General features: G+C 45.0%; 2 protein-coding genes across 6 annotated transcripts in view; one reads left to right on the top strand and one right to left on the bottom strand.

The window, feature by feature from the left end:
- Positions 1-5,872, bottom strand: part of PSMF1 (proteasome inhibitor subunit 1) — a 52,263-nt gene extending 46,391 nt beyond the window's left edge. Inside the window, exon 1 of one of the 2 annotated variants that reach the window (XR_004484777.2) lies at positions 5,579-5,844. Coding sequence is in view for 1 of the 2 variants with exons in the window: in XM_004272666.3 (XP_004272714.1) it covers positions 5,579-5,707 (129 nt within the window). In the remaining variant the exon portion in view is untranslated. Of the gene's footprint in view, positions 1-5,578 lie in introns of both variants that reach the window. The other variant, XM_004272666.3, reaches the window with a different exon arrangement.
- The window catches only part of LOC117202440 (uncharacterized), a 35,015-nt gene continuing 20,163 nt past the window's right edge, over positions 3,878-18,729 (top strand). For 3 of the 4 annotated variants that reach the window (XM_049699899.1, XM_049699898.1, XM_033433417.2), the window contains exons 1-3: positions 5,157-5,262; positions 5,808-6,137; positions 6,490-6,580. In XM_049699899.1, the coding sequence (XP_049555856.1) occupies positions 5,193-5,262; positions 5,808-6,137; positions 6,490-6,580 (491 nt within the window). In that variant the 5' untranslated portion in view covers positions 5,157-5,192. Of the gene's footprint in view, positions 4,073-5,156; positions 5,263-5,807; positions 6,138-6,489; positions 6,581-18,729 lie in introns of those variants that run through there. The other variant, XR_007472340.1, reaches the window with a different exon arrangement.

The raw sequence follows: 18,729 nt of genomic DNA, 5'->3' as shown, positions 1-18,729 counted from the left end.
AACCCTAAAAATATACTGTTTCAAATGTTTTTGAATTTTATATAAACAGCATCACTTTTGTCTGCCGTTTTCAATCAATATTGTTTTGAGATTCATCCATGTGAATGCACTTAACTATAGCTGACTCACTGTACAGTTTTTGCTATATAGTTCACAGCCATATAGCCCATCATTGCATGAATATGCTGCAAGTTACAAACTCACTTGTTGATGGATATCTGGAGTGCTTCCAGTTTATTTGTTTTGCTATTATAAAAATGCTGCTATGAACATTCTTGTACACATCTTCTAGTACACATATGGATGAACTCCTACAGAGTATCTCTAGGGGAAGAACTTTTAATTTATAAGATAAAGTCAAATTGTTTTCAAAAGAAGTACAGATTTACACTCCCATGAGCAATGTATGTATGAGAATTCTTGTTCCACGAGGTCAGCAACATTGCTATTGTCCAATTTAAAAATTTTTGCCAACCTAATGGGAGTAAAAATGCATCACTGTGAGTTGTGATGGCCTCATCTCTTTAAAAAAAAAATCCTAGGACTTTCTTTTTACATACTAACGTTTGAGAAATAGTTCTGAAACTACCTTGATAGTAAAAACTAATACAGTGTTTCCAGGTGGGGAAAGATTTCTTAAATGAGTCCACAAAAAAAAAAGTGCTGTCTTTGACACTGCTCGTAATTTAAAGCTCCAGATAAACAACAGATACTACAGACAAAGTTAACAGGCAGTCACGGGCTAGGATGAGCTATGTCCTAGCCTAGCTGGCACAACACAAATTAATAACTAGTACAAAAAGGGAATGCCTGGAAAACGAACAATAAAAATTGGGAACCCACTTGAAAAAGGTATGAACAAGCAAAAGATAAGAGCAGCTAACAGTGTATAAAGGATCATTCAACTTTACTAGCACTCAGACACACATACGCTAAAATATGAGATACCAGGATCCACCCATCAGACTGCTGTTATCTATTTTTCTATTTTTTTGCCAGCGTTTGTGTGGGTGTGGGGAGAATGGTAACCTCCAGGCACTGCTGGTGGCCGTTCACACTCTTACAACCCTTTTGGAGAGCAATCTGGTAATATTCAGTGCAATTAGGTAAGCTGACACCCCGTGACCCAAAACCTTCACTCCTGGAAGAAATTCTGTGCACAGAGGCACAGGGAATATGACAAGGGATCTTCATCACAACCCTGTTGGAGGAACCAAATGGGAGTTAAAATGCAAAATATGTTCACAGTGGAATACTGTATAGCAGTTAGAAGGAACAAACTAGATCTAACTGCAGTATTATAGATAAAAGTAAACAATGTGACAAAGAAAAATTTTTTAAAAATGAGATTTATAGCCAGGTACCATTTATGTAAAAAATTTTAAAACACACAAAAAATCTATATATTGTTTTCATAGAAGCATAGTTCTACAGCTAAACACGCAGCAAGTGGACTGGGAAGATCTGTATTCGTGAGACTACAGCGGGAGGGAGTGCGACCAAAGATGAAAAACAACAACAAAAGACAAAGATCCAGCAACACAGACCTCACACCTCACCAAGGACAACAGAAGGCCAAGAACAGAGATCGTGGGCCGCTTTGGTCACCTCTGGGGCTCAGGAATCAAACTGGGAAAGTGGTCCCAAATAAAATTCAAGACATTGCAACTGGCATGGTTTCAAACCTGGCTAAATGACAAGGAAACTCAGGCCTGAAGCAGAGAAATGAGAGTGACAGAAAACAAAAGTGAAACTAATCAGCCCACTCTGCTAAAAGAAAGAGAAACTATCCCCTCTCCCTCAACTGGGTAAATTTCCTATAACCATGTTTAGTGTCCTGGATTTAAGGTTTACTTTGGAAGCCAAGAATTTGATGACATGCCTTGTCTTTGTTCTATCAAAGGCCTTTGAATTTATATTTATACCCTCCATTACAGCATTCAACCCACCAGAATTTCTTCTTGGAGTATAAATAATTCAGCCTGCTCGCTCTCCCATAACCTCAGGCTTCCAGAGCAAGAGAGAATCCTAGGGCCTAGTGAGACTGATACCTCTCACTGCAGTGGAACCAATGTTCCCCAGCTCAAGGGCTGCCCTGATATGGGGAAACAGGTGGGATTGAAAGAGACTGGCCTTGGTGATATCAAGCCAAACATGGCATTCAACTGCCCTCTAGAGCGGGACATCAAATATCAGACCTCCCAAAGAGCTACGATTGGAAAGCAGCCAAAGTACATGGTTGTGCTGTTTAACTCGTTCGGATGAAAAAAAATCTAAGGGGGGCTGAAAACTGCCTAAGGTCATGGTAAGTCAAGTGCAGAGCTCAGTTTGGCATTCAGAGCTCCTGATTGCCCACGCTATGGCTGGAGATCTTCCCAGCCAAGTCCCCCAGATGGGCCCCCCAAAAGTAAAGATAGTTGTCCCCTTAGGCAAAATCCTGGGGCTGGAAGCATTCTTTAATGGCCATGAGTTCATTCCAGTGTCCCTGGGCTAACATGCACCCAAAGAAGATCATTTGGGGCATCTTCTCTCTTTTGTCATAATCTTTAGATTCCTACAACAGAAAACAATATTCTCAAAATTAAGTCTACGGCCATCTCTATTCCCTTGCTACTTAAACCACCTGACACAGCTGTAAAGCTCTTATGAGGAGTGGTGCTGACTTCAAGAAAGAAATCGAAATTCAAATATTGAATTTTTTATTGAAGCTGTATTGCTCTTCTAATCAAGTTTTATGTACACAATTCCGCTGTACCAGAGGACACAAAACCAAAGAGAAAAGCAGACAATTTAGCTTTCTATTTAACTGTCAACATATTAAATGATCAAGTACACAATTTCAGGACCTTCCTCTCTCTCTTATCACCCCCAGAAGGGTGGGAAGCAGGAGGTGGCTGGAGAGGCAACATAAACATCCTCTGAACTTGGCAAATACTACTGGTCTCAGCTGAGACTGCTGGCCCCACACTGGAAAACTAAAACCTCTCTTAAATAAACTAATAGGAAAGATGCACCTCCAAAAGGTTTCTACTCTGAGTGAAAGTAAACTCAGCAGAAGTGAGAGGAGGACAAGTGCAACCTGAAGTCCAGTGGCACTTAAGGGGCAGAGAGAAGCAAAAACACACCATGCTCTAGTGTGCAGAACAAATGCCCATCCCCCACCATGGGGGAACATGCTTGATTCAGCACTGGGGTGGACAGATGGACAGTGTGCAATGCCTTCTAAACCACCATCCGCACTCCCCCGGGCCTCCCCTAGGATGTCTGGAGCCAGAATCTTTTTCTGGCTTGCATGAACTCGACATGTGGCATCATAAACAGAGTGGAATTAGATGGACCTTTGGGATTCAGTTAAGGATCTCTTATTCATTTTTTTAGACCAGTATTGAAATGAGATTGTGTTCTTTCTGAAAATTTGGAAGCCTGGAGTACATGGCAAGGGGATGGTGCCAGTTAGGAGGAGGCAATGACCTACATGAACTGATGTCCCTAAGCTGTCAAAGTGACTCAGACAGAGTTGCTGACAGGATTTGTGAGGGGACGAGTGGTGGGAGCAGATCTGCAGTGCTGAAGGGGAAGAAGAGAAGGGAGTCACACAGGCTCTCTGTAACAAGTTCCTGTTCCTGGGGGGAGAGATTCTAACAGTGTGTCAGGGCAGCAGTAGCTAGCTGAGAGTAAAATACAGAGAGTGAGGTATATGAGGAGGGGAGAAAGCAGGGCAAACCTGTTAGATCTGAAGGACAGGGCAAGGGGCAGGGAGGGGTGGGGGGGCAGCGCTGAGAGTCGAAAGGGGAGCCCGAAGGTCAGGAACAAGTCTTACCCCCTCTCCAATTCCACTGTCCCCTGCACCATCCTACACATCAGCTTTCTGGGAGAATGTCCCAGGAAAAGGTGAAATGAAATGCCTGGGGCAAGTGAAAGAGCTGATAAAGATTAGAAAGCTGGAATGAGGCAAGCGAGGAGACATAAGGTTTCTTTTGGGGTGATTACATACTGAAAGTGGAAACCTGACACTCAGGATTCTGGGCCCTGCCTCTACCTGATCCCAAGGTCTGAAATGTTGAAAGGCAAGGTAAGTGGAAGGAAGTAAAAGGTGAACAGAAAGGCCAGGAACAAAGGCATCTGGGAGGGAGAATGGTTCCTGCTTCCAGGGTGTGTGGGTGGGTGAGTGTGTGTGTCTGTGTGTCAGGCTGGTCCTTCTTTTCCCGTAAGCCTGGAGGTGGTGGTGGAGAAGTTTACTGTGTGTATCTGGGGTCCCACTGAGACACTCGAGGTCGGAGGGGGGGAAAAAAAGCGCCAGAAATCCATGACAGTTCTTGTGTTTCTTATTCCTGTTGGTGAGGGTAAAGCATGAGGGGGTGTGATAGTCTTGGTCACGAGTTTTAAGGGACAGAGAAATGGAGCAGTGGGGGTGGAGGGGCGAACCTGGCTCTAGGAGCCCAGGATGTGTAAACTCTGTCTGAGGAGGGATCCCTAAAGCTCTGTGTCAGAAGAGGAAAGATTAAGACGCTGGATGTATATCTGAGAAACTAAAAAAGGATTAGGGTATCTGAGAACTAAAGCAGTTAGAAATGAGAGTGAGGTTAAAATCTCACTGTAAGACGAAAGGAGTGAAGCGCCCTGCTCCCCAGAGCTGGTCTCGGTTCTGAGAGTGAGAAGAGAGTGACAGCGAGGGGCAGGCAGTGAGTCCTGAGCGTGTGTATGGGAGGATATTTCCTCGGATGGAGCAGAAGGGAAATGAAGGGGCAGTAAGGGGCCCAGGTCCCGTTCTCACAGGAAGCTGGTGTGTACAATGACGTACAGGGGGACAGTCACAGGGAAGCGGCAGGGAAGATGGGAGCATGCTACGGCAAAGAATCAGTGAGGTCGGCCGGGCCCGCCAGTCCTGGGGCTCTGTGGGGATGACCACAGGGCCCCCTGCTCTAAGAGGCAGAGCCTGAGGATGGGACAGCTGTTGGGGAGGAAACTTACTTGGCCCTACACGCAGGGTGCATGTCTGTACGTGTGTGGGAGGTGGCTGTTCCCCCGGAGCCTGAGTGAAGCCCGTAACGGTGAGTGGGCTGCACCAGGCCCTTCAGTAAAGCGTGAAGGGCTGTCTGAGCTCTAAGGGCCCTTGACTGGCGCTGAGTCGGCCCAACCTCCCCTCATACCTGTGCCTGGATCCAGATGTCTGGTGGGCGCTCGGCTACAGTATGAGGAGGGTAGTACTGGGCACAGCCCCACCCCACCCAGCAGCGTGGGAAGGAGCTTGGCGGAGTTCGGGTAGGTGAGGAGTACTCAGGAGAGGAACCCCTGTCTCGCTGCCAGACCCGCACAGTCCCGGCCTCGGAGGCTGCCAGCCTGTGCTGCAGCGAGTTTCGTCCTTGGCTTTTCAAATCGTGTTGTGCCAGCTAGGCTAGGACAACAGAGCGCCTCCCCGACCCGTAGACTACAGGTACCCACGGTGTCATGACTCCTAGGACCCAGACCTGGGAGGAGGGAAGGTCAGGCACTTTGGACCGAGCCTCCGGTCCTCTGGGTTTGGGCAGAAGACACCTTACCCCCTCCACACTGGCCCCGGGGCGGCTCCGTGGCGTACCTGGTCGCCGGCACCCAAGCCGTAGTAGCCATGCGTGACCACCTCCCAGTGCAGGAAGCAGACGAGCGCGTCCTGCGCGCAGGTGATGGCCGGCGCCGCCGACGCGAACAGTACCTCCAAGCCCGCCATGAGAGCCCCCGGCTTCTGCGGGCGGAGGAAGAAAGGGAGAAAGTGCGGTGAGCCGATTCGGCCCTCACAGTTCTGCTGACTCCACTCCCCTACTCCGCAGGTTCTCGTCGAGTCTCCCCCTGCGCGGCCAAAATGGAGACGCTCTGCGTTGGGGTGTGGCCGCCGGAAGTAGCTTCCCGCTCCGGCGCTGCTGCGCCAGCGCGCCCGGCTGGAAACAGAAGGGAGACGCTAAAGGGTTCCAACAGGCAGCGCGCGGGCGGGACAGGACCCTTGGGGACAAGGTCCCTCAAAGCTGGATTCTCCGTCTTCCCCGCAGCGGGCAGATCCGCTACACGTAGGTTGTGGCATCGTTTGAAGAGAGGTTACCTTGTTCTGAGCCACAGACCTCCCATCTGCACAATGGGGTGGACGTATGCTGGTGGGAGAAGAGGTCATGAAATAGGGCTATAATATATTCAGAATAATAATTGACACATGCGGTGCTTGCTCCATGGAACATTATTCTAAATGCTTTACTTGTATTCATTTATTTAATCCTCACCACCCAACCCCATAAAGTTGGTATTTGATAGCTCCATTTTACTGATGGGTAAACAGACACACAGAGGGGTAAATGTCACAAAGATGAGTGAGTGGCAGAGATGGTACTGCAATCTAGCAGTCTGGCTCCTTGGACAACATTTATTAAATGTTTCCTGTGTGCTAGATCCTGTGTCAAAACATTCACATCACCCTATCAAAAACTCTATGAGGTATGTTCCATTATCATTCCCATTTTGCAGATTTGTCACCAGCTTGGAGAATGGAAGCCGCTTCCCCCAAGAAGACGCAGCTGCTGACTGGAGAGCTGGCGCTCCTGATCCACTACCAAATGTCAGTCATTTATTTGTCTGTCTCCTTCATGATTTTTACCACTTACTGTTTTTACTCAAATAAATTTAGTTTTCCCATCCCAGTCAGCACCCTGCAAGCCATCATCATCTCTCACTTGGATGTCTGCACCAGCCTCTAAACTGCCATACTCCATCTCTGTCTCCCTAAAGTCTGTTCTACACTCTGCAACTAGAGATACTGTTAGAACACATGCCAGATCACATCGCTTCTCTACTCAAAACGCTCCCAGGGCTTCCATCACACTCAAAAGAAAAGTAAGTCCTTCCCATGGTCTGCAGGAACCTTCCTGTGGTCTGTGCTCCCCACCCCAATGTCTCTCTCTAACATTACTCCCTCCAATTTCCCTGCACTCTTGACTGCAATAACCTTGACTCCCCTCTTCTTTCACACCCACATCTGATCCAACAGCAAAGCTAGTCAACTTAACCCTCAAAATATATTCTGAATCGGACCACTTCCACCCACCTCCACTGCCTCCACCCTGGTCTGAGCCTCTGGCATCTCATACTTGGACTATTGCAGAAGCTTCCTAACCAGTCTCCCTCTTCCGCATGTTCTATTCTCTAGGCCTTTGCATATACTCCCTCTGCCTGGATTGCTCTTTCCCCAAACATCTGCATGGTTTGCTCTTTCATTTTAAATGACTCCTTCCCTCACCTCCTATCAGTCTCAGCAGAGGGCTTCCCTGACATCCCATCTAAAATAACCTTCTATTCTTAACCCCTTACCTTGCTTTCTTTCTTGCAAAGCATTACTCATAAGCTGACACTATATTAGATATTTATTTGCTTAATTATTTAATGACTGTCTTCCCACTAAACTGTGACAAGGGAGAAGGGACCATGTCTGTCTTGTGCACAGGTATATACCTGAATGCCTTCCTGGCTCAATATATACTTATTGAATGAATGAATGCTGAATGAATGAATTATTGGCCTGGGCTCAGGCCAACTGGGCCAGTCTCACCGCTTTGCAGTCCACCACTCACTTTGTTAGCTGGCCCTGTACTTTTCCAAATTTTGTGTTCTTGGGGTTCCCCTGGGGTGCCCAAATTCTTGAACCCCATCTGCAGAGATTCTGGCTGAGCATTTCTGAGGTGGAGTGCAGGTATGTTGACGACACTCTGGGTGATGCTAGAGCTGGTGGCTATTGAACTCCTGAGATGTACTGCCTGTGACATAAAGCTATTTGCCCTTTCCACTAAGAAGCTTTGCACTTACAAGCTTCCTACTTTTGCTTGCTCTGTCTCTTCCGCTTGCAGTATCTTTCCCCACTTATTGGAAGTTCTCACCAATTCATTCATTCATTCATTCATTCACTAATTCACTAAACCTCCATAGGCCGGGTTGCCATGGATAGTGATGCAGGCTGTGCACTGCACAAAAGTACCCCCCCAGTAGCAGCCCCATTCCTAAGTGTCTACTATGAGCAAGTCCCAGATGACCAAGCCGTAGTTCCTGCCTCTATGGAGCTCACTGTCTAGTGGTTAAAAAAATTACAGATAGAGGTAACCTAGTGAAAACTGCCATGGCAGAGGGGCACTTGGAGGACTGTACCAAGCAGCTGGTACTGGGTGATTAGAAGGTCACTGCTACAAACTGAGGCCTTCCCCCTTCTCCTCTGCCCACAGTGACTCTCTCCTCAGTGCAGCTGGCCTCAGTGGAGTGCCAAGGAGCAGGCATGGGACAGTGAGATCTATCAGCTTCAGTGGGGAGGGGAATTTTATCACTGAAGTTGGTTAGAATGACTGGTTCATGGTGATAATAAAAAGTAGACTGGCTGTTGGTCCATGTTATTACTGCTTTTAAGTTTTTAAAGACAATGTCCCCCCTACCACTATTGCCTGCCCTGGGCAGACAGTTCCCTTTGGTTCAGCCACTGCTTTGCGTGCAATCGGTTAGAGCTCGCATCTCACAGAACTTTGGTTCCTTGTTATACACCATCCCTGTTAGCTTGGGTTCCCTTAGAAGCTAATTTGAGATAAGGATTTGAGTGGTTTATTGGGGAGCTGATTCCAGGAGATAGCAATAAGGGAGTAGAGAAGTGACACGGGATGAAAGGCAGCCAATGTATGTTATGTGCTCAAGCCAGGAGCTCTGGGCACCTGGAGCTCAGTCCTGCCAGGCAACTCTGGCAAATGTCTCAGAGTTGTTTCAATTGAAGGCAAGGGAACTGGTGTGTTTTGTTCACTGACTCCCATCTGCCACAGGTCAAGGGCTGCTTCTGGGGGCATGAAAAGCCCTCAGGCAGAGAATTGCGAAGTTTAAAGAAAGAAGCCTGTGGTTCTTAGAGGTGCCTGCTGAGGAGTGAGTGGGGCACCATGGAGTCTGCTTTGTGCCTCATCCCCCGCACCCTAGTCTGTGGGTCAGCAGCCAGCATGGAGTAGGCACTAGCATCTGGGTACTGAAAGAATGAAGTGAGCTCTGTCTCTTGCACTAGGCTGTGAGTCCCTTGAGATCAGGACTGTGTTCCATTCACACTGGACCCCAGGGTCCTCCATGGATGGAAGCAAATGGGAGAATCCTGTGGGGCTGGAGGTTGTCTGTGTCCTGACCCCAGTCCATCTAGCATTTTCTGTGGACTCACCTCCATCAACAAGAGTCTCAGTTGTCCCTGTGAGGCCTGTGAGTGGCTGAGAGGAAAGCAGGTGGAAGGTGCCTCCCTAGCTGGGCCCCCAGTGCCTGGGCTGTACAGAGCCCATGCCGGAGATGAGGGCCCAGGATGATGGAAAGAACGTGGCAGGTTGCTGCAGCTACCAGTTCTTGGTTGCCAAGTGACAGCAACATGGGTATTCCAAGTTCTCTGGAAACTGTCTCCATGGAAACTGTGAAGCAGTGAGCTGAGAAGCAGGATCCAGGTGAACACTGAGGTGGAATCATTCACCACTGGAATCCTGCCCCTTTGGCCTAGCATCAGCCCAACCACTACACCTCCTCCGAGAAGCCCTCCGTGATTAATACTGTTCAATAGTATCTGAACTTCCCATTCCCCTTGTCGATGGGGTGCCCAGCATATTTGACACCTGGAGGAGATAACTCTTTAAAAAAATTATATATGTATATATATAATTTTAATATAACTTAGTTTTTTGAAAGTCTTTTATTGTGGTAAAATACACATGACAAAACTTAACTATCTTAATTATTTAGAAGTGTACAGTTCAGTGATATTAAGTACATACATATTGTTGTGCAGTCTCCAACATTCATCTTCAGAACTCATTTTATCTTGCAAAACTGAAACTTTGTATCCATTAAACCTTAACTCCCCATTCCCGTCTCTTCCCAATCCCTGACGATCATCATTCTGCTTTCTGTAGGATCGTGTCTCTAAAGATCTGACTACTCTAGATCCCTCATTTAAGTGGAATCATACAGTATTGTCTTTTTGTAACTGGCTTATTTCACAGCTTAATGTCTTCAAGTTTCATCCATGTTGTAGCGTGTCTCAGAATTTCTTTCCTTTTTAAGGCTGAATAATATTCCATGTATATATCTGTATCATAGATATATATCTATATATATATTTATCTATCTATCTATCTAATGGAATATCTATACCTATCACATTTTGCTTATCCACTCATCGGTTGGTGGACACTTAGGTTGCTTCCATCTTTTGGCTATTATGAATAATGCTTCTGTGAACATGTGTGTACAAATATTTCTTTAAGACTTTGATTTCAGGCGTTTTGAATGTATACCTAGGAGTAGAATTGCTGAACCAATGGTAATTCTATTTTTAATTTTATGAGGAATTGCCATACTGTTTTCCACTGAGGCTATAACATTTTGCATTCCCAACAGTGCACAACGGTTCACATTTCTCTACATCATTGCCAGCGCTTGTTGTTTTTGGTTTTATTTTTTGATAGTGGCCATCCTAATGGGTATGAGGCTGTATCTCATTGTGGTTTTGATTTGCGTTTCCCTAATGATTAGTGACGTTGAGCATCTATCCACGTGCTTATGGGCCATTTGTATATCTTCTTTGAAGAACTGTCTGTGCAAGTCCTTTGCCCATTTTTGAATTAGGTTGTTTTCAAATAGGCATTATTTTTAGAGCAGTTTCATATTCACAGCAAAAACTGGGAGGAAGGACAGAGATTTCCCACATACCCTCTCCCCCAACACATGCGCAGCCTCTCCCTTTATCAATATCCCCCACAGAGTACTACATTTTTTATAATTGGTGAACTTACATTGACACATCATTATTACCACAGTTCATAGTTTACATTAGGGTTCACTCTAGGTGTTGTACATTCTATGGGTTTGGACGAATGTATAATGACATGTTTCCACCATTATAGTTTCATACAGAGAAATTTAATTTCACTGCCCTAAAAATCCTCTGCTCTCCACCTATTCATCTCTTCCTTCCTCTTAATGCTTGGTAAGCACCGTTCTTTTTAATCTTCATAGTTTTGCCTTTTCCAAAGTATCATAGAGCTGGAATCATACAGTGTGTAGTCTTTTCAGACTGGCTTCTTTCACTTAGTAATACGCATTTACGATTCTTCCATATGTTTCATGGCTTGATAGCTTTTTTTTTTTGGTCTGTTTTTTTGTTTTTAAGCATTGCATAACATTCCACTATCTGGATGTACCACAGTTTACCCATTCACCTACTGAAGGACATTTTGGTTGTTTCCAAGTTTTAGCAATTATAAGTAAAGCTGTTATAAACATACATGGGCAGGCGTTCGTGTGAATATAAGTTTTTAGTTCCTTTGGATAAATACCAAGGAACATAATTCCTGAATAGTATGGTAAGAGTATGTTTAGTTTTGTAAGAAACTGCTTCCAAAGTTGCTGTACCATTTTGCATTCCCACAAGCAATGAGGTCCTCTTGCTTCATATTCTCACCAGCATTTCATGTTGTCAGTGTTCAGAATTTTGGCCATTCTAATAGGTGTATAGTGGTATCTCATTGCTTTCATTTGCATTTCCCTGATGCTATATGATGTGGGGCATCTTTTCGTATGCTTATTTGCCATCTGTGTATCTTCTTTGATGAGGTGTTTGTTCAGGTCTTTGGCCCAATTTTTAATCAGGTTATTTTCTTATTGTTGAACAACTCTTATTGTTGTAAGAATTCTTTGTACATTTTGGATTAAAGTCCTTTGTCAGATATGACTTTTGCAAATATTTTCTCCGAGTCTGTGGCTTGTCTTTTATACTCTTGACAGTGTCTTTAGCAGAGGAGACTTTTTAAATTTTAATGGAATCCAGCTTATTGATTCTTTCTTTCATGAATTGTGCCTTTGGTATTGTATCTAAAAAGTTATTGCCAGACTGTAGGTCATCTAGATCAGGGGTTCCCAACCCCCAGGCCACAAACCGGTACCTGTCCGTGGCCTGCTAGGAACAGGCCCACACAGAAGGAGGTGAGCGGCGGGTGAGCCAGCAAAGCTTCATCTGTATTTACAGCCGCTCCCCATTGCTCGCATTACTTCCCGAGCTCTGCCTCCTGTCAGATCAGCAGCAGCATTAGATTCTCATAGGAGCGCGAACTCTACTGTGAACTGCGCATGCGAGGGATCTAGGTTGCGTGTTCCTTGTGAGAATCTAATGCCTGATGATCTGAGGTGGAGCTGAGGCGGTGATGCTAGTGCTGGGGAGTGGCTGCAAATACAGATTATCATTAGCAGAGAGGTGTGACTGCACAGAGACCATAATAAATCAGTTGCTTGCAGACTCATATCAAAACCCTATCAGTAAGTGACAAGCTGCATCTGGTGGCAGGCTTTAAAGTGGCAAGTGAGTTGATGTACTTCAATCATACAGCTGCATCTGGTGGCAGGTTTTAAGACAGAATCCGACACTTATTTTAGTCTGCGTGTGACCCCCCGCCCATTATTTTATTTACCACTTCTGTCCGTGCCTCTTTCCCGCACTGCGCACTTGTCTCAGTCACAGTTTTGGTAAGCCCACAAGCTAACTCTAGCCAAAATGAGTAAAACACAAGCATCGCGGGAGAGCTTCTTTGAAAAGGAGGAAAGACCCAATGATGAGACAGCAGAAGACTCTAAGACTGCCAACAAAAAGAAAGCTGCGTTTAAAAGAAAATACCAAGAGTCCTACTTAAATTATGGGTTCATTGCAACAGGTGATTCACATTCTCCAAGCCCACTTTGTATAACATGTGGAGACCAGCTATCCAACGAAGCCATGAAACCTTCAGAACTGCTTCGCCACATGGAGACCAAGCACCCTGCGTTAAGTGACAAGCCTTTGGAGTTTTTCAAAAGAAAAAATGTGGACACGAGGAACAGAAGCAATTATTGAAGGCCACTCCTTCATCAAATGCGTCTGCACTGAGAGCATCATTCTTAGTGGCTAACTGCATTGCTAAAGCTAAGAAGCCCTTTACTATCGGTGAAGAGTTGATCCTGCCTGCTGCTAAGGACATTTGTCGTGACCTATTAGGAGAGGCTGCAGTTCAATAGTGGCACGTGTTCCTCTTTCGGCTACCACCATAACTAGACGAATTGTTGTAATAGCAGAGGATATTGAGGACAATTGTTAGAGAGGATTAATGAGTCACTGTGGTATGCAATCCAGGTTGATGAGTCTACCGATGTTGACAACAAGGCAACAATGCTTGTTTTTGTGAGATACATTTTTCAGGAGGATATGCATGAGGCTATGTTATGTGCACTTTTGTTGCCAGGGAACACCACAGCTGCATAATTATTCGAGTATTTGAATAATTACATATCAGGAAAACGGAATTGGTCATTTTGTGCTGGTATATGTGTGACGGAGCGGCTGCCACGACTGCACGGTTTTCTGGTTTCACTTCTCGGGTCAAAGAGGTCGCTTCTGAAGGTGAGTCTACGCACTGTGTCATCCAAAGAGAAATGCTGGCTAGCTGGAAAATGTCTCCTGAACTTAACGTTTTGCAGGATGTGATTAAAATTATCACCCACGTTAAAGTACATGCCCTTAACTCACGTCTGTTCGCACAGCTCTGTGAGGAGATGGACCCAGAGCACACGTCTTCTCTTATACACAGAAGTGAAATGGCTTTCTAAAGGTAGATCACTGACCAGAGTTTTTGAGTTAACGAGAGCCGCTCCAGAAATTTCTTTTAGAAAAACAGTCACCACTGGCAGCACATTTCAGTGACACAGAATAGGTCGCAAAACTTGCTTACTTGTGTGACATATTCAACCTGCTCAACGAACTCAGTCTGTCACTTCAGGGGGTAACGACAGCTGTGTTCAAGTCGGCAGATAAAGTGGCTGCATTCAAAGCCAAACTGGAATTATGGGAGCGATGAGTGAGCATTGGGACTTTGGACATGTTTCAAACATTAGCAGAGATTTGAAAGAGACTGAGCCAGGGCCTTCTTTCTCCCAGCTGGTGCATGATCACCTATCTCAGCTTTCAAAAGAGTTTGAGCATTACTTCCCAGCCACAAAGACCCCCGAAGTGGGAAGGAATGGATCCGCGACCCATTTGTGAATAAGCCAGGTGAATCAGTTGAAAGTTTTGTCTGTGCTAGAAGAGGATCAACTGCTTGAGATCTCAAATGACGGTGGCCTTAAAAGTATGCTTGAGACAACTTCAAATCTCCATATGTTCTGGATTAAAGGCAAGGCAGAATATCCTGAGATTGCCACAAAAGCGCTGAAAAGCCTGCTTCCATTTCCAGCATCCTATCTTTGTGAAGCAGGGTTTTCTGCAGCGACAGCAACCAAAATGAGAATACAGAGTAGACTGGACATAAGCAACACACTTCGGGTGTCACTGTCTCCCATCACCCCGAGATGGGACCGCCTAGTTGCAGGAAAACAAGCTCAGGGCTCCCACTGATTCTGCATTATGGTGAGTTGTATAATTATTTCATTATATATTACAATGTAATAATAATAGAAATAAAGTGCACAATAAATTTGATGCATTTGAATCATCCCCAAACCATCCCCCCCACCCCCAGTCCGTGGAAAGATTTTCTTCCACGAAACCGGTCCCTGGTGGTAAAAATAGGTTGGGGACCGCTGATCTAGATAACATCTCCTATGTTATCTTCTAGGAGTTTTATAGTTTTGCATTTTAGATTTAGGTCTGTGATTCATTTTGAGTTAATTTTTGTGAAGGATGTAAGGTCAGTGTCCAGATTCTTTTGTTTGTTTGCATGTAGATGTCCAGCTGTTCCAGGACCATTTGTTGAAAAGGCTATCATTTTTCCATTATATTGCCTTTACTCCTTTGTGAAAGATCGGTTGACTATATCTATTTGGGTCTATTTCTAAGCTCTCTGTTATGTTCCACTGATCTATTTATTTGTCTATTCTTTCACCAATACCACACTGTCTTGATTACTGTAGCTTTATAGTAAGTCTTGAAGTCAGGTAATTGTTCTCCTTCAATATAGTGTTTGCTATGCTGGGATTTTTGCCTCTCTACATAAACTTTAGAATAAGTTGATATCCACAAAGTAGCTTGTTGGGGTTTTGATTGGGACTGCATTGAATCTATAGATAAAGTTTGAAAGACCTGACGTCTTAATAATATTGAGTCTTCCTATCTGTGAACATGGAATATCTCTCTTTTAGTTCTTCTTTGATTTGTTTCATCAGAGTTGTTTGTAGTTTCCCTGATATAAATCTTGAATTGGGATTTTGTGTGTGTGGGGGGGTAGAATTTTAAAAACTCTTTATATATTCTGGATATTATCCCTTATCAGATATATAATTTGCAAATATCTTTCATTCTGTGGGTTGCTTTTTACTCTGTTGAGAGTGTCTTTGAATATACAAAAGTTTGAAATTTTCATGAAGTCCAGTTTGCTTATTTTTGTTGTTGTTGCCTGTGTTTTTGGTATCAGATCCAGGAAATCATTGCCAAATCCAATATCATGAAGCTTTTACCCTGTTCTCTTCTAAGAGTTTTATAGTCTTAGGTCTTACATTTAGGACTTTGATCCATTTTGATTTAATTTTTGTGTATAGTGTGAGGTAGGGATTCATCTTCATTCTTTTGCATATGGATATCCAGTTTTCCTAGCACCATTTGTTAGAAAGACTGTTCTTCCCCTGTGAATGGTCTTGGCACCCTTGCCAAAAATCATTTGACCATATATGCAAGGGTTTATTTCTGGGCTCTCTATTCTGTTCCATTGGGCTATATGTCTGTCTTTATGCCTGTACTAGACTCTTGATTACTGTAGATTTGTAGTAATTTTTGAAATCAGGAAGTGTGATTCCTCCAATGGAGCATCCCCCGCCCCATACATATCATCACTTGAGATAATCAGTAAAAATTATTTTCCTGATTCATTCTTTTTTCATGAAAGTATAACTCATACATAATACAAATCCTCCTTTTTAGTGTACAAGTCTCTGTTTTGACACGTGTGCACAGTCCTATAACTACCACGCACACTCTAGATATTTCTCGAAAGCAGAGATTTAAAAAAAAATCCTTATTGAAGTATAATTTGTATACAGTAAAATCACTGATTTAATTGTACACTTCAATGAGTTTTGACAAATGTATACACCAGTGTATCCACCATGATAATCAAGATATACAACATTTACATTACTCCAAAAAGTTTCCTCATGCCCCTCTGCAGTCCGTCTCTCCAACCTCTGGCTCAGGCAACTACCGATCTGCTTTCTGTCTCTACAGATTAATTTGGTCCCTCTTAAAATTTCATAAAAAAGAATGTCAGTTTGGGGTCCTGGGAAGCAGATGTCAGAATGGAGTCAGCGGTTCTAGAGATTTACTGCAGATAGCGCTTGTGAAAGAAAAAGGAGAACAGGGGCTTCCCTGGTGGCGCAGTGGTTGGGAGTCCGCCTGCCGATGCAGGGGACACGGGTTCGTGCCCCGGTCTGGGAAGATCCCACATGCCGCGGAGCGGCTGGGCCCGTGAGCCATGGCCGCTGAGCCTGCGCGTCCGGAGCCTGTGCTCCGCAACGGAAGAGGCCACAGCAGTTAGAGGCCCGCGTACCGCAGAAAAAAAAAAGAAAAAAGAAAAAGGAGAACAGGAAGGATTTTCATACTACGATGCAGGTCTAACACCTGTGAAAGAAGAGGGGGAAGAAATGAAAACTGGAGAGGAGGAGCCTCAGGCTTCAGTGCAGTTCTTAGAAAATCTCAACCAGCCCAGAACGAAGATTCCCATAGAGTCCCATGTTGGGCTGAAACAGCCGGGCATCCCTCTGTACTCCCTCTGTGACCTGTCACTGGGTGAGCTGCCATGAAGAGCGTGGCCTCAGCATTATCAAAGTTGCTACAGCCGTGGGCTATTGGAGACCTTCACTCACAGCTGATTGGCAGTTTCTTTCTTGAAGAGAGACTGGCACACGTCCATGGCTGACACATAAAATATACACTCTTTTGTGCCTGGCTTTTCTTCACTCGTCATGTCTGAGGTTCATCCATGTTGTTCTATGTATCAGTTCCTTCCTTTTTATTTCTGAATAATATTCTGCTCTATGGCTGTACCACAGTTTATCTTATTGATGGATGTTTTGATTATTTCCATGTTGGAGTAATTATGAATAATGCTACTATTAACATTCACGCACAGGTCTTGGTGTGGACATATGTTTTCGTTAGTCTGGGGTATATTCCTAGAGCGGGATTGCTGGGTCATGTGGTAGTAGTGTATGTTATAAGAAACCGTCAAATGGATTTCCACGGTGGGTGTGCCATGCTGTACTTCCAGAACAATGAGTGAGAGCCCTAGTTGCTCTGCATCCAGCAGGAATGGATTTAATATGAAAAACTGGGAGCTTACAAAACCATTAGATGGCTTAAAATATAAAGATTAGGCTGGAGACAGCTTTCAAAGAGTCTGGAAGTTGTAGGAACTGCAGGAAACCACTGGCAATGATCACAGCTGCCTCCTATCCTGAGGCCGTGTTCAGGGAAAAGCCTGCGGAGGTGTCTGTAAAACTGAATCCCGAAACTAGAGATTCTCCTACTGCTGTTGGAGAAGCAATAATGTGCCTTTGCTGCCTCCCATTGGCTGAATCTAACCTGGAACTCTGATGGCAAGTCAGGCTTCAGGCCCCTGCAATATAGGGGAGAGGCACAGCAGTTGTGTGTGTGTGTGTGTGTGTGTGTGTGTGTGTGTGTGTGTGTGTGTGTGTGTAGAACAGGAATGGTACTGTGGCTTTAACAGATAAATTGGCCAATGAGTATTATCGCATTTAATTCTCATAGCTCTTTAAGGTAGAAACTATTATGATCTTCATTTTTAAAATGAGAAAAGTAAGGCCCAGCAAGGCCTTACAATTGCTCCTAAGTGATGGATACAGTCAGGATTTGAACCAAATGGTGTGCCTATGTGCTACACCACCTCATGGCTGTGCCTGCTGATAGCATCAAAGGGCTCGCAGGCGCCCAATTTTGTGTTCCAAGGTCTACGCAGTAAAAGATGACAAAACTGAGTACGTTTTTCAGGCCTCAGCTGGAGGCAGGAAAAGCTGGGAATAGGGGAAAGGGTCCAGGCTGGAAACAGAGAAATGGTCTAGGCACAGGCAGCCCCTCCAACCACACGGACACATGAAGGGTCCATGCATAGACAAGGGAAGCCACAAGAGGGCGCCTGGGCCCACCCAAATATCCACCGAAGGCAGCCGTGCCGATTCTTTCTACCTGGAGGTTCGGGGAGCCCTAGATTGGGGGCCCCAAAGCAGGCTCTGTCCACAGTGTAGTCAGAGTCTTCATGCATGGAAATACCTGCTTTTAGCTCTGGGCATTGTTGACCTCAGAGAAAAAACAGTCCTCAGGGAATCCAAGTCCTAGGGGCACTGAGGTTGTGCTCTGTTGTTTCTGAGGCCATTCCCCACTTCTCTCAGCAGACAGCTTTGTATTCATCTTTTCACAGTTTTGGTCCTGATCCTTTCCCCTGCCCACTACCCTAGCCATGTCCAGCTCCAACTCCAATGTCCCATCAGGTACTTGCCCCGCCTTGGTCAAGCAGGTGGGATGGGTGACCAGCCTCACCTTGAAAGGCCAGAAGCTTTTCTTGATGCTCCTGTAACTAGAACGTCGGTTTCATGAGCACAGGGATTTGTGTCTGTTTGGTTCACTGCTGTATCTCTACCTCCTAGAACGGTGCCTTGCATACATAGTAGATGCCCAATAAATACTTGTTGAAT

The sequence above is a fragment of the Orcinus orca genome, chromosome 16 (assembly GCF_937001465.1).
Source record: "Orcinus orca chromosome 16, mOrcOrc1.1, whole genome shotgun sequence".
NCBI classification, from domain to species: Eukaryota; Metazoa; Chordata; class Mammalia; order Artiodactyla; family Delphinidae; genus Orcinus; species Orcinus orca.
This window is presented reverse-complemented; position numbering and strand designations above follow the sequence as displayed.